Source organism: Aspergillus vadensis, assembly GCF_003184925.1.
Source record: "Aspergillus vadensis CBS 113365 unplaced genomic scaffold BO88scaffold_15, whole genome shotgun sequence".
In the NCBI taxonomy this organism is placed as follows: domain Eukaryota; kingdom Fungi; phylum Ascomycota; class Eurotiomycetes; order Eurotiales; family Aspergillaceae; genus Aspergillus; species Aspergillus vadensis.
The window spans coordinates 236,480-248,705 of record NW_020292053.1 but is presented as its reverse complement, the minus strand read 5'-3'; the positions used below and the strand labels follow the sequence as shown (position 1 = coordinate 248,705).

Here is a 12,226-nt window from a genome sequence, read left to right as displayed (position 1 = left end):
CATAATCTTCATTACGACATGCCTAGTAGAAACAAAACCAAACACCGAGCTGTGAAGAACATAGACTTATATTATTCTGAATAGCAAGTATACCACTGCCACACATTAATGTGTGTATAGTGAGAAATTCCGAACTCTTCACATTTCGAGCAGGTCATATGCTGCTTTGAACTATAATGCAAAAGCTTAACTCCATTAGCATCAAAAGCGGCCGGGTGGCGCAATGGTAGCGCGCTGCCTTCCGGTAGTGGATGTGGCAGTGGTTGCGTGTTCGAGTCACGTCTCGGTCGTTCTTTTTGGTTTTGGTTATTTCTCTTATAGCACTTATAGACACTACTTCCTCATTTCCCCAATAGTGCTTTCTACGTAATTTTTTTTTTCCTTCTTTACTTTTCGGCTACCTTTCCATCGATCCGAGTCAAAAGATCGTTCTGTGCTGTTACATAAATCCTTTAATATAGTCAGCCAGGCCGACGCGTATGTTTATCCACAAGATATGTTGTACGTGTAACGCTGATAAGGAAGATGCAAGTCGAGGTCGGCAGTGTTTCCTAGAGATGCAATAAATATACAAACGAATCAAAGTGTACCGAGCATGCTTTCTCAGAACAACGGTGCAAGCCACCCAAATGCCCTCAATGCTGCCACAATTTGGTGGCAGAACAATTGGGTGCCAGGTCTCAGTAGGAACTCTGCGATAGAGATTGTACCAGCTATAAGGGTTGTCGAGGTCACCGCTGATAGCAGATAATCTCCTCTTTTGTTCTTTTCTTCCCTCGCCTGCCAATCTTTCTCTCAATTATCGTGTCTCTTCAGTTATTTATTGTTTTCGAGTGTCTTCACTTGGTTGTCATCATACCGAAGTAACTTATCTTTGTGACTGCCTTCCCCATTTTATAGCGTTTTCACTGCAGCCTTTCTTTTCATGTATGTACAGTCTGCTCTTTTTTTGTCCCTGATCCCTTTTCCTCTTGACTACTCCCGCACACTCACCTTCCCCCCCAAAGGCTATCATGAATTTAGCTTATGATATCTGTTTCCCTTGGCCTTGAGGCTTCTGGGGGTCGCCGCGTGTTTATCAGAACTTCCACTGGGCTTCTGCCTTGTTCCGACCAATTCCTCGCGTTGGGCTTTATCCTGATGTACTCACGAAACACAGCATGGGAGACACCTGGTGCAAAGTAAGGAGCTAAGTTGATGCCACTGGGTTGACGTGGGGCTGTTCCTTCAATCATATACTCTGAATAACCCGGCTAGACAACTAGGGCCACCTGGCCTATCGTCGCGTGGGAAGGCAGAGCATGAGAAGCTCATCGCTCGCTTATACACTTCTAAGGGAAAGACTTTGCGGCTTATAGTGGATACAGAGACTAATGCCAACTGAAATGATGAAGTATTTGAGCTGAAGATTACTGGGGTGGGATAACAGTGATGGTCATTAGCGAACTCTTCCGGATTCCGACAGCATTGGGGGTTTTGAAGGAGACAACATAAAATCTTTGAGAAAACAATAATATGGCAAAGTGAATGCGATCAATGGCATAGGTGGAAGTCGCGTACAGGAGATGGCTGGTGTTACCAGTGGTTTTGCCGATCAGACCCTTCCGGGATTTGGAGACACTGGGCGCTTGATAGACGATGTTGTTGGAAATTACGGGGATACCAAAGAACAGGTCATAAGGCTCTAGAAGATTTAAACAAGCACATACGACCATAGGGTGTGGAAAACAGGGCTTCCCGTCCGCTCAGCCGTACTTAAGCCACACGCCGGGAGGTTAGTAGTTGGGTGGGTGACCACCAGCGAATCCCTTCTGTTGTATGTTTTTGCTTCATTTTTGTTTGTACAGTCAGTAATGGAGTAATACCTGTCCACGGAGAAGAAAGAAAATGGCCAGGATAGAATAGGCCTGACAGAATTAATATGTCTTCTAAAATAGATGCTTTTAGAAAGTCAGTGATTAGAGCCTGTGTATAAATCAAGACGCGCGCCCTGATACATCCGTCAAGTCTGGTGAGAGTATAAAAGAATACAGGTATACTAGATGACTTACAGGGGACTGTAGTCTCCAGCTTTCCCCGCCACCACCGCACGTCAGTGTGCCGTGTCATTGAGCCCTAATTAAGTAGAATTATAGATGCGTTGTTTGGGAGACGGCAAAAGATGCCACAGATGCGAGGCGATAGGATTGGAGTGTATCTATACCGAGAGTCACGGGCGAAACAAGCGACAGGACACCACCAAAGGCTCGCGGGCAGTACGTAACCGAACAGCTTGATGTACTGTACTTGAACTACAGGAGTCGCTAATGCACTACATCGGACCAGGCCATTCGACGTAACAACAGCGTCTCCATTCGGACTGTATTCGATGAAGCAGACAACCAGGGAAAATCCAGCCAAGACCTATCATTGGATGATTTGGACTGCAATAAGTTCAACGATGGCTGTATCGACGAGTCGCTGTTTATGCCATGGATCATGAATACTCCCATACAGCAAAGCTCACCTGGTAGATCCAGATCAAGCAGTGGCGGCATTCAAACCCGTGAGCCCTTTGGTTTCTGTTTGCTCTAGGCATCCTTGGCTGACATAGACGATAGCTGTCGCTGACCTGGCAGTAACGAGGCCTCCCTTTTCAGCAAGAAGGCGCAGTGCTACAGAGGCGGTGCAGGACCAGCTCCCAGGAATTCCAACGGCCAATCCCTCGTTTGCGTCGCTACTCGGGCCGTCTAATAGCAGCAGCACAGGCGATGCCGAATGTTGGCAAGATGTTTACCTGAGTCAAGACGATATTGTTTGGATGACGACTACCGATGTACATGCGACGGTGGGCTCGATATCCAAAACGCTGCCTGTTGAACCCTTGGGCGAGACACGTACAGAGTCCGACAACTGTTGTCTGTTAAGTTCCGTCTCCTTTCTCGAACGGCTGTCGTCCAAAGGCTCTTCGCGCGAGGACTGCCTTGACCTGCTCCTCGCTGACCTGCGCAACTCCATTGAGACTCTGGCCGTATTCATCTCATGCGACAGATGTGCGACTCGAGTAGAGCAGAACATGCTGCTTGCCATGGCGGCTAGACAAATCGGGGTCATCTGCGGCAGGATGGCCAACTGTTGCAAGGCGATACATCAGGGTAGTCTGAGCGAAACAGGCTCCTCGCAGCGGGGAAGTGAGCCTGTCCCCTGTCCGATTCCGGTTAATGTTTCGGTTGCCACGTATTGCGTCAACCGACGTGAGAAGCTGCACCTGCTCGGCAGCCTTGTGGCGTTGCAAATAATGGATTTCCAAAGGCAAATCAATATAATCAAGTCTCAACAATATCGCAATCGGCCAAATAAAGGGCAAGTAGAGGCCCTCAGTGAGGCAGAGAATCATGTCAAGTTGGCGCAGGTTTCGCTCAGCAGTGATTCATGACACGGTTAGATAGCGAAGGTAGAGGGAGGTGACGCACGAACTCATGCTACCCTACGCAGTCTTCCACGACCGATCTAGCCCTCTAGTGTTTCCCTCATTCGTCTGACGGAGGGAACAGCCAAGCCTTGTCGTAGTGAGCTTGTTTAGCCTCCCGCCGCGGCGTCAGAATCTGGGCTAACGAATCGACGAGTTGTGAATAAGCATAGACCTACGGGTGTGCAACTATTTCATGCATCAATTAGAGGTGTCTTGCGCTTTGTAGAGCCGACACAAGGAGCAAACCAACAACCATTCCCAGACGTGGAAAGGTACCAGCGATGACTTACAATACAGATGTAGTAGGCATAGTTTATCGCATGGAGCCCTGAATAGACTGAGAAATGGCGCATCCATTCACCAGAGAGATCGGTTGAGAACGGGCTGGTGGTGATCCTGTTCCGGTAACCCGCTGGTAACATCGGGGGATCCCGCAGCAGACGCCAATTGACCCCTCCCAGCCACATGCAAGTCCAATGGGTGCCGAGATCAAGTGAAGGGGTACTTTTCCTCCTAAGCTGGACGACGGTAGAAGATACTCTGCACATTCTGAGATACATCCGACGGTAATTTTCATCCTGTGCCAACTCGAAGAAACCCTAGTCAAGATGTCTCGACCTGGCACTCCCTCGATGCTATTTTTCGACGTCTTGGGCACAGTCGTTGAATGGAGATTCTGCATTGCGAACCAGCTGAAGGCTGCAGCAGAAAGGGCCCTGCAAGACCAGGCTCGCGAGATTGCTGTGGATGTGCGAGGTCGTGTCTCCAACCTAGCGCCCTCGACATGGAATGAAATCACAGACGAGTGGCACCGCTCGTATATGAACTTCGGACGCACCTTTGATCCATCCAAGCCCTTTGTCCCTGTAGACGAGCACAACCGCGTCTCTCTGGGCAATATCTTCACCGACAGGCGTCTGCGGGATCTTTTCAATGACGACGATCTCCAACATTTGACCCTCTGTTGGCATCGCCTCGATCCCTACGCGGACAGTGTTCAAGGCCTTGCGCTGCTCAACACCAAGTTTCCGACTTCCACGCTGTCCAACGGTAATGTCAAACTTCTCGAAGATCTAGTGGAGCACGGTTCTTTGCCTTTCAAGCATATAAGCAGTGCAGAGCACTTCAATGCTTACAAGCCAGCGCCAGAAGTCTATCATGCCGCTGCGCGCAGGTTCGGGTTAGAGACCTCGCAGTGTTGCCTTGTCGCTGCCCATCTTCACGACCTGCAAGCCGCCAAAAAGTGCGGGTTCCAGACAATTTATATCGAGCGACCTTTGGAAGAAGCTTGGGATGCAGAACGCGTTGCCCAAGCTAAAGAAGAGGGATTCGTTGATTACTGGATCGGCATCGAGGGATCAGGTCTTTTGGACGTTGCTCGGTATTTTGGCATAGAGACAGACGCGTAGGTCCATGTCTTCGCCTACAATACACCCTTTGTGCGCTAGTTAGAATCATAGTTGTCTTCTAGTTTTATCGCCGCTCTTCCGCGCAGTAGAGAGTCTGGATATCAAACCAGTACGGCAATCTATTCTTGTCCCTCCGCTTGCCGTTGTCATGCACGAGACTAGACCTTCATAACTATGTTAGGTCAACACGCCTAGCCATGGTAGCATCTTGGACTTGCAAGACGATCTCCAAGAAGGTGGTCAGTATGAGGTCCTCGTCTCCATAATTGCCGGCGAAATTTGCTTGTCGTAAATTGGTTATCCCACAAAGCTACTAGTGCTGACGTATCGTGCTCTCACAGGACTGGAAGTCAATATGTGGCGCTATTAATCACTCTGTATTTTGCCGATATACTTTTCTTTATCAAACAAACCTTGCCTGTGCGACGCGTCCTGAGCGCATCAGTAATTCAATGAGAGTCAATATTCCGGTAAATGTTATCCAATGAAGACCGAGTGCTTTTTCGGCAGCAAGATGATATGCTAATGAGAAAGATGCTTTAGGGGAATATCAAAACCGGAAAAGACATACAACAAGCAAAAAGTGTTGAGGCATTTTGACCGTTGCATGGCATCACCTGAATCTCTGCCAACTGGCACTGTCTTTCTGGTGCCATCAAAGTTGATCTAGATGTCTTGTATGGTGCAATGTTGCCGTAGAAGATCCCGTTGGATTGGTGGGAAAATGCGGCTCTTCAAGATGAACGATGATTCCCACTAGAAAGGTATCTTTATCATTTATACTTTACTTAGAGATCAGACCCCTCATCGGGGCAGCTTAGATACATGAATGCTTTCTTTGGATCAAGAACTATATCTTCTGTCTATCCGATGCTTGGTTGGTATGCTATTGAGTTCCGGGTGGTGCGGTCCTGCTATTATCGCTATACAATCATTATGCAAATGAGTATATATATTTCAATCCATACAGATATCATTCCTAATGGTCAGGTACTGAGTCATACTAAACAGCCGCAGCCGCAATCGCAGCCGCACGACGCTCGGACCGCCATGCGTGAAGGCCTTCGCTTTCGGCGTTTGGCCCAATGACAACTCACGTCACCTGAAACCCTGCCTGGTGGCGGGCCTTTTATTGCGTCGGGTCACATCAACTTGGAGGGGTTTCTTCCTCCATCCACCCATCACCCCGTCCCAAGTCTTCGCCATGGCTGAGCTCACAACCCGTAATGGCGATCCCTTTGACCGTACACTCTTTGAGTCGCTATTAAAGCGCCGACTTTTCTATACAGAATCTTTCGAAATCTATCGAACCTCCGGAAATCTTAAAGGCGATAGCAGGGGTCTCTACGATTATGGACCTCCCGGATGTGCGCTCCAGTCGAACATTGTGGACTTATGGCGGAAGCACTTCGTCCTTCAGGAGGATATGCTAGAACTTGATTGCACTATTCTCACGCCGGAGGAGGTCTTCAAGACAAGTGGTCATGTTGATAAGTTCGAGGACTGGATGTGCAAAGATTTGAAAAAGGGGGACTTCCTACGTGCCGACCACCTCATCGAGGCTGTCCTTGAGGCAAGACTAAAGGGAGATAAAGCAGCTAGAGGAATTGCTGGTGAAAGTGATAAGGCCGATGGGGCAGGCAAAAAGAAAAAGAAAGGTCCCAAAGTGAGCGACATCAGAGCGATGAAGCTGGAGGACTCTGTTGTGTCAGAATACGAGGAGGTCCTCGCCAAGGTATGAATTATTGACGGCTCTACCATTCCTTCCTACAACTTATGGTGGGTTTTTAGATTGATAACTACGATGGACCAGAACTCGGTGCGTTAATCGAGAAGTACGACATTCAAAACCCAGATGGAGATACACCGGTATCGCAACCGGTACCCTTCAACCTGATGTTCAAAACAACAGTGGGACCTAGCAGTGCTTCGCCGGGATATCTCCGCCCAGAGACAGCCCAAGGCCAGTTCCTCAACTTCAAGAAACTCCTGGACTACAGCCAGAACTCGATGCCATTTGCGTCTGCTTCTATCGGAAAGTCATTCCGCAATGAAATTTCCCCTCGTTCTGGCCTACTCCGCGTCAGGGAATTTCTGATGGCTGAGATAGAACATTTCGTCGATCCAGAAGGCGGCAAGAAGCATCCCAAATTCGACTTGATCAAAGATCTACAGCTCAGCTTCCTTGATCGCGCAACCCAGCTTGGCGGTAAGACCAGTCTCAAAAAGACCACTGTCGGAGACGCAGTAGCCAGTAGAATGGTAGACAATGAAACATTGGGATACTTCCTAGGCCGCATCTATCTCTTCCTGCTCAAGATCGGCGTCGATGCGAACAAAGTCCGATTCCGCCAACACATGGCAAACGAGATGGCCCATTATGCCACTGACTGCTGGGACGCCGAGCTCCAGACCACCTATGGCTGGATTGAATGTGTCGGATGTGCGGATCGCAGCGCCTACGATCTGACCGTGCATTCTAAGAAAACTGGAGAGCCACTTGTCGTCCGTGAATCCCGGCGTGAGCCACTGAAAGTTGAAGAGTGGCAAATTGAAATCAACAAGCCCAGGCTGGGACCACTCTTCAAGAAAAATGCTAAGGCTGTTGAAGCGGCGCTCAACTCGCTCTCCCAGTCTGACCGGGAATCCCTAGCTACGACTTTAGAAGGAAATGGTATCGTTTCTGTCACGGTCCCCGAGATGGCAGAGAAGGTTGAAATCTCCAAAGACTTGATTCGTATTGTCAAAAAGACGAGGATTGAAAACATCCGTGAATACATTCCCAATGTTATTGAGCCATCCTTTGGTATCGGCCGTATTTTCTACAGTTTGCTGGAGCATGTTTATTGGCATCGTTCTAACGATCCTGCCCGTGGTGTATGTCACTCCTCCTTCTAACTTCTGCTGGACTATCTTCCTGTCCAGTTTCATCTATATGAACTAATGTGTTATATCAGGTTCTATCCCTTCCCATCTCGGTGGCGCCCACGAAAGTTCTCATTGTCCCTCTCTCCACTCACCAAGACTTTGTTCCCCTAACAAAGAAACTCACTGAGGATCTCCGTGAATTGGGCATATCTTGCCGCGCTGATGAGTCTTCTGCAAGCATTGGAAAGAGGTATGCCCGCAACGATGAATTGGGTATTCCGCTCGGTGTAACGATCGACTTCGATTCTGTGAAGGATGGAACGATTACGCTGCGTGAGCGTGACAGTACCAAGCAAGTCCGCGCCTCTAAAGAGGAAGTTTTCAGTGCTGTTGAGTCTCTTATGAGCGGAAAGGAAAAGTGGGAGGATGTGTTTGCGCGACTTCCTGAGTTTTTGGGTCAGAGTGGTGATGAGTAGGACTCCACATTGCATATACTGCAATTATACATAGCATGAGTCTAGTTCCTTTCGATGCTCTTCCCTGAATCCACACTACCTGGCTGGAAAACCATTTACCTCCTTCTCACCACTCTTCCTACTCTGCAGTACTTCCTATCAACATCAAAAAAACTTCAACAAGATACAAAAAAAAATGAAAAACATACAACAGAAGGGATTCGCTGGTGGTCACCCACCCAACTACTAACCTCCCGGCGTGTGGCTTAAGTACGGCTGAGCGGACGGGAAGCCCTGTTTTCCACACCCTGTGGTCGTATGTGCTTGTCTTCCCGTTGATGTGTCTAATATAACTTAAAGGGACGATTCAAAAAAGGGTTTCTAGTTGTCGCCCACCCTCGATGCTCTTGAGGATGGACGAAATCCTATCTCGAGTATATAAAAGTCATGCAATCCTACTAACATCAATATATTTGATGCACCCTCCTTTGTTTACTCATAGAGGCCGCTGAACACAGTAGGTGATTTGATAAATTAATGAAAATCCAATAATCAAAGGCTCGAGGTCCTGTTCTTCTCGGCCCAAGACAGCGACATTTAACAGGTGTGTCCCCCTTCGTAACGGTCTGAAAGATGCTAATGGAACTGTGTAAATTCCGACCGTATTTGCCGGAGCTTCCCTCCCTCTGTTCGACCTTTTTACTTTATATATGATTCCCGTAGCATCCTTTTCGCAAACAATTTGCCATTATTCATCTTCTCGTCTACATCGAAAAGCGTGGCTCCCAGCTCACGAACTGCTTCTACCAGCCGTGATCATCGTCACCTGCACCGCAGCAAACCTGGTTCCGTTAGTGTACGGCTGGCGAAGAAAAGAATTTGACGGACAAAGGAGAGGAGGTATGAGGGGACAACAAAAAAAAAAAAAAAACTTACGCTGTTGCCGCCGCAAAAATCTCCACGCGCTTCGCCTTGACCATCAACCCCAGAACCAGAACAAACACCATGTTATACACGAAGATAGTGATTAATACTGCCGTCGGATCCTTCAAGTAATACAATATGATTATAGAGGTTGCAGGAAGCAATCCCGAGATAATCAAGCTGAGCCCATACGTCCAAGATTTAATTTTCCGGTCACTGTAGTACCAGACGCCGGATTCGAGATCTTTTCGTTTCTGGATGTAGCATATGTGCATTAGTAGGTAACGTTGGTTATAGTCGAGGTATCGCTCAACGCCAGGGTACAATGACAGGGAGAAATGACCAAGGATAAGAAAAGCATAACATACGGTATCTTTCACCCCCGCCACCCGATGGAACCACGAAACGACTCGCGTATAGACAAACCGGGTGAAACGGTCTGTCTCCTCATGTCGACTGCATAATGCTACCAGGTCGCTCTCATTTTCTCGATCCCATTGGCCCGGAGGCGAAAACAACATGTTTCCGCATTCTTCGTCTTTCAGCCATGCTCGAAACACCTCTAGGTCGGTTTTCTCGGGCTTGTTGAGGTGGAGAAGTTGGTACTGTTGGAGTAGGGCTGCGTCTAGAGCTGAAACCCGTTAATGTAATGTTTGCAGTAGGATAAAATGAAAGTAAGTATTCTGTATACATGATCGGCCGCAGTCTGTGCTTACTAGGCGGGTGACAAAGCCTATGTGTAAGTAGTAAAGGGAGAGGGCTGGAAGCAGAAGACGAAGCATTGACAATAACAGCCTAATAAATGACCTTTACATATAAAGCTAAAGAAACGAAGAACGGGGACGTACTGTACTCATTCAATAACTTGCGTGCTTCGAGGACCTTCTCCCACTGAAACGGGTCCTCTGAAGTCTTGATGTCCCACACAGAGAATGGAAATGATTTCTTATCCTCGGATTTACTGTCCTCCTCAATGATAGTTCGAAGTTCATTCTCGATGTAGGCGACCTCCGCCTGGAGATAGAGCAAGTTCTTTGCATTAAGCTTGGAAAAGCGTCGATAGATGGAGGACCCGGGGTCGCGGGTCATTAGGGCAGCCAGTTTGTCGTAACCTTTGGGAATGGGAGTCGACATATTTGTTGTTGATTTGTACATTTAATGGGAAGAGTGTCAACGTCAACAGAGTACAGAAAGAGAAGGAGATGGACGAGTTAAAACGAGACGCCGATTCTGAACTTATGGCGAGATTTAAAAAGTCACTGATCTTGTACTTAGTGTGGTGCTAGAGAGGCTATGTGTCATGCTGCTTTTGTAGGAGAGCCTGGCCAATTATATATCTGAATGGTCAGTAGAGCATGATCGCCTGCATGATGTCCCGAAATCAATGCGAAGCCTCATGATGTTTGGCACCGATCAGGGTTCCAGCCTTATATTCTGAGTATTGTGGCGTACAGTGGGTAGCCTCTATTCTCCGATTAAACCAGACTAGACATATATATTTACACCGATTCCCAGCCGAAGATTTTCCTGAATTCTAGCCATGGCCCCAATCAGAGCGCGGCTACCCGTAAGACACAACTGCACCGAAACTACCAATAGTATGTTCGCGGGGGCCCATACCAGCGTATAAAGGGCCCATGTTGAATTGACGCATGGAACGAAAGCGAGTGCAAACAAGCTCCACGTCCGTCCGCCCATCCTCAACTAGTTGAGCCTACGGACATCGATACGATTCACGAAGCTTCTTCGCAATAGCGGGGTCCACTCGATACAACTCCTGCTGCCGCATAGAAGGCCTTCCGATGAGAAGATCATATTCGACGCCTTCTACAATGTAGAACGTTGTTCGGTAAGGCTTGCTGCGCCCACAGAAAGACCACTGGACTTCTGCAAGTCCAATTGGTTTGCAATCTCCAAGACCCAAAACTTGGACAGAAGCCCCTGGACAAGGCTCGATGCTCGTTCCAAGTCTCTGATGTGCCTCTTTCGATATAATGTTGGTATCTGCGTGGAAGCTGAGCAACATACATCGACGCAGCTGCTTCTTTCCAGGCGGACCGGCCATGATATCATAGACAAAGTCGCATTGATCCAGCTCCTTTGATAGCTGCGAATTTTGTGATAAAGCAGAGTCTAGTGACTCTGTTAGTTCTGCGCGTCCCTTGGAGAGATCGTCGTTATGAACTGGTGTGTGGTCATTTTGATCGGAACTATACCGCTCTACTATCTGCTCATCATGTTGCAGCTGGCATGGCTCGTCCCGCTGTTGCTCCTAGTGATGTCTCAATACTTGATTTCTTGGTGTGAACTACAACAGGCAGTGATTATTGCAGATCTCACCGTTTTTCTTCTAAAAAAGTTGAAAGATGGCAGAACTGCGGATGCAGTATTGTAAAATAGTCGGCCATAGAAATATATAGACAGGACTATTTTGTTGGATTCAGTAACGTTCGAAGACGGCGAATGTTGCATTGACCGGCAGGGTGCCTTTTGCAGGTCAGATTCGGTGCATAGTCAGTCATTAAAAACTGTGGGGTTCTAATCACTTTTCCATGGTCGTGTGATTGGCCGGGCGTTGGCTTTTCGTCCTCAGTCTGGTCCTGCGTTTGCCAGGGTGCTAGGGCAAGAGAACCCTAATCAGTATCGTTCAAATGGGGATGAGTGAGTGGTGTTAGAGCCATCAGTAACTTACCAAAGGTGCTCCAGGACATTATAGAGGGGACTGAGGGTAAAATGACGTTGGAACATATCCCGGTAGCATTGCCGCATCGTAGAAGAGCCCGGGTGCGGAGGGGCCTTATAGCTGCGAAAAAAATATTAACATATATAAAAAGATAAATCTAAGCCACATTCGTAATGAGAACAAGTCTCGGGGTCACCCCTTGTATAGCCTCCGGCGATGCGCTGACTACCGTGTATCCCTTGTTAGTCGTGGCAAGAATGGGTAAAGCAAGAAAAGTTCCCGTTAGCCTTCCCGGCGCGGCAGTGCTAAAATCTATTATTGGTAGCTTGACTCGCCTGCCCAGCCTCGTCTTCGTCACTTGGACGTGCATACAAGGCTGAGAGAGGCGAAAACACCAACCATAGCGTGACACGCGGCAGCTAATGTTGCCAATCAG

At 48.1% G+C, this 12,226-nt stretch overlaps 5 protein-coding genes and 1 non-coding gene across 6 annotated transcripts; 4 read left to right on the top strand and 2 right to left on the bottom strand.

Annotated features, from left to right (window-relative positions):
- Positions 1-209: 209 nt before the first annotated feature.
- Positions 210-290, top strand: BO88DRAFT_t174. Its single transcript has one exon. It is a non-coding gene; the product is annotated as a tRNA-Arg (tRNA).
- Positions 291-2,135: 1,845 nt separating this feature from the next.
- Positions 2,136-3,617, top strand: BO88DRAFT_464623 (uncharacterized protein; the record flags this gene model as incomplete). Its single annotated transcript, XM_025711336.1, has 3 exons — positions 2,136-2,255; positions 2,326-2,545; positions 2,601-3,617. 3 exons carry the CDS (start codon positions 2,136-2,138, stop codon positions 3,413-3,415), a joined length of 1,155 nt encoding a protein of 384 aa, XP_025561657.1. The 3' UTR covers positions 3,416-3,617.
- A 442-nt stretch (positions 3,618-4,059) lies between these two features.
- Positions 4,060-4,933, top strand: BO88DRAFT_464619 (haloacid dehalogenase, type II; the record flags this gene model as incomplete). Its single annotated transcript, XM_025711335.1, has 1 exon — positions 4,060-4,933. The coding sequence occupies one exon, from the start codon at positions 4,060-4,062 to the stop codon at positions 4,858-4,860; it is 801 nt and encodes a 266-aa protein (XP_025561656.1). The 3' UTR covers positions 4,861-4,933.
- A 1,108-nt stretch (positions 4,934-6,041) lies between these two features.
- Positions 6,042-8,367, top strand: BO88DRAFT_488889 (glycyl-tRNA synthetase). Its single transcript, XM_025712649.1, has 3 exons — positions 6,042-6,595; positions 6,652-7,737; positions 7,818-8,367. The coding sequence occupies exons 1-3, from the start codon at positions 6,065-6,067 to the stop codon at positions 8,202-8,204; spliced, it is 2,004 nt and encodes a 667-aa protein (XP_025561655.1). The 5' UTR covers positions 6,042-6,064; the 3' UTR covers positions 8,205-8,367.
- A 158-nt stretch (positions 8,368-8,525) lies between these two features.
- BO88DRAFT_72173 (uncharacterized protein) lies at positions 8,526-10,427 on the bottom strand. The gene is made up of 4 exons (XM_025713084.1): positions 9,956-10,427; positions 9,476-9,732; positions 9,120-9,361; positions 8,526-9,025 (listed from the first exon to the last, which is right to left on the bottom strand). The coding sequence occupies exons 1-4, from the start codon at positions 10,260-10,262 to the stop codon at positions 8,974-8,976; spliced, it is 858 nt and encodes a 285-aa protein (XP_025561654.1). The 5' UTR covers positions 10,263-10,427; the 3' UTR covers positions 8,526-8,973.
- Positions 10,428-10,541: 114 nt separating this feature from the next.
- Positions 10,542-12,021, bottom strand: BO88DRAFT_72156 (uncharacterized protein). The gene is made up of 4 exons (XM_025713083.1): positions 11,800-12,021; positions 11,654-11,724; positions 11,448-11,594; positions 10,542-11,379 (listed from the first exon to the last, which is right to left on the bottom strand). Exons 1-4 carry the CDS (start codon positions 11,816-11,818, stop codon positions 10,822-10,824), a joined length of 795 nt encoding a protein of 264 aa, XP_025561653.1. The 5' UTR covers positions 11,819-12,021; the 3' UTR covers positions 10,542-10,821.
- Positions 12,022-12,226: the final 205 nt, after the last annotated feature.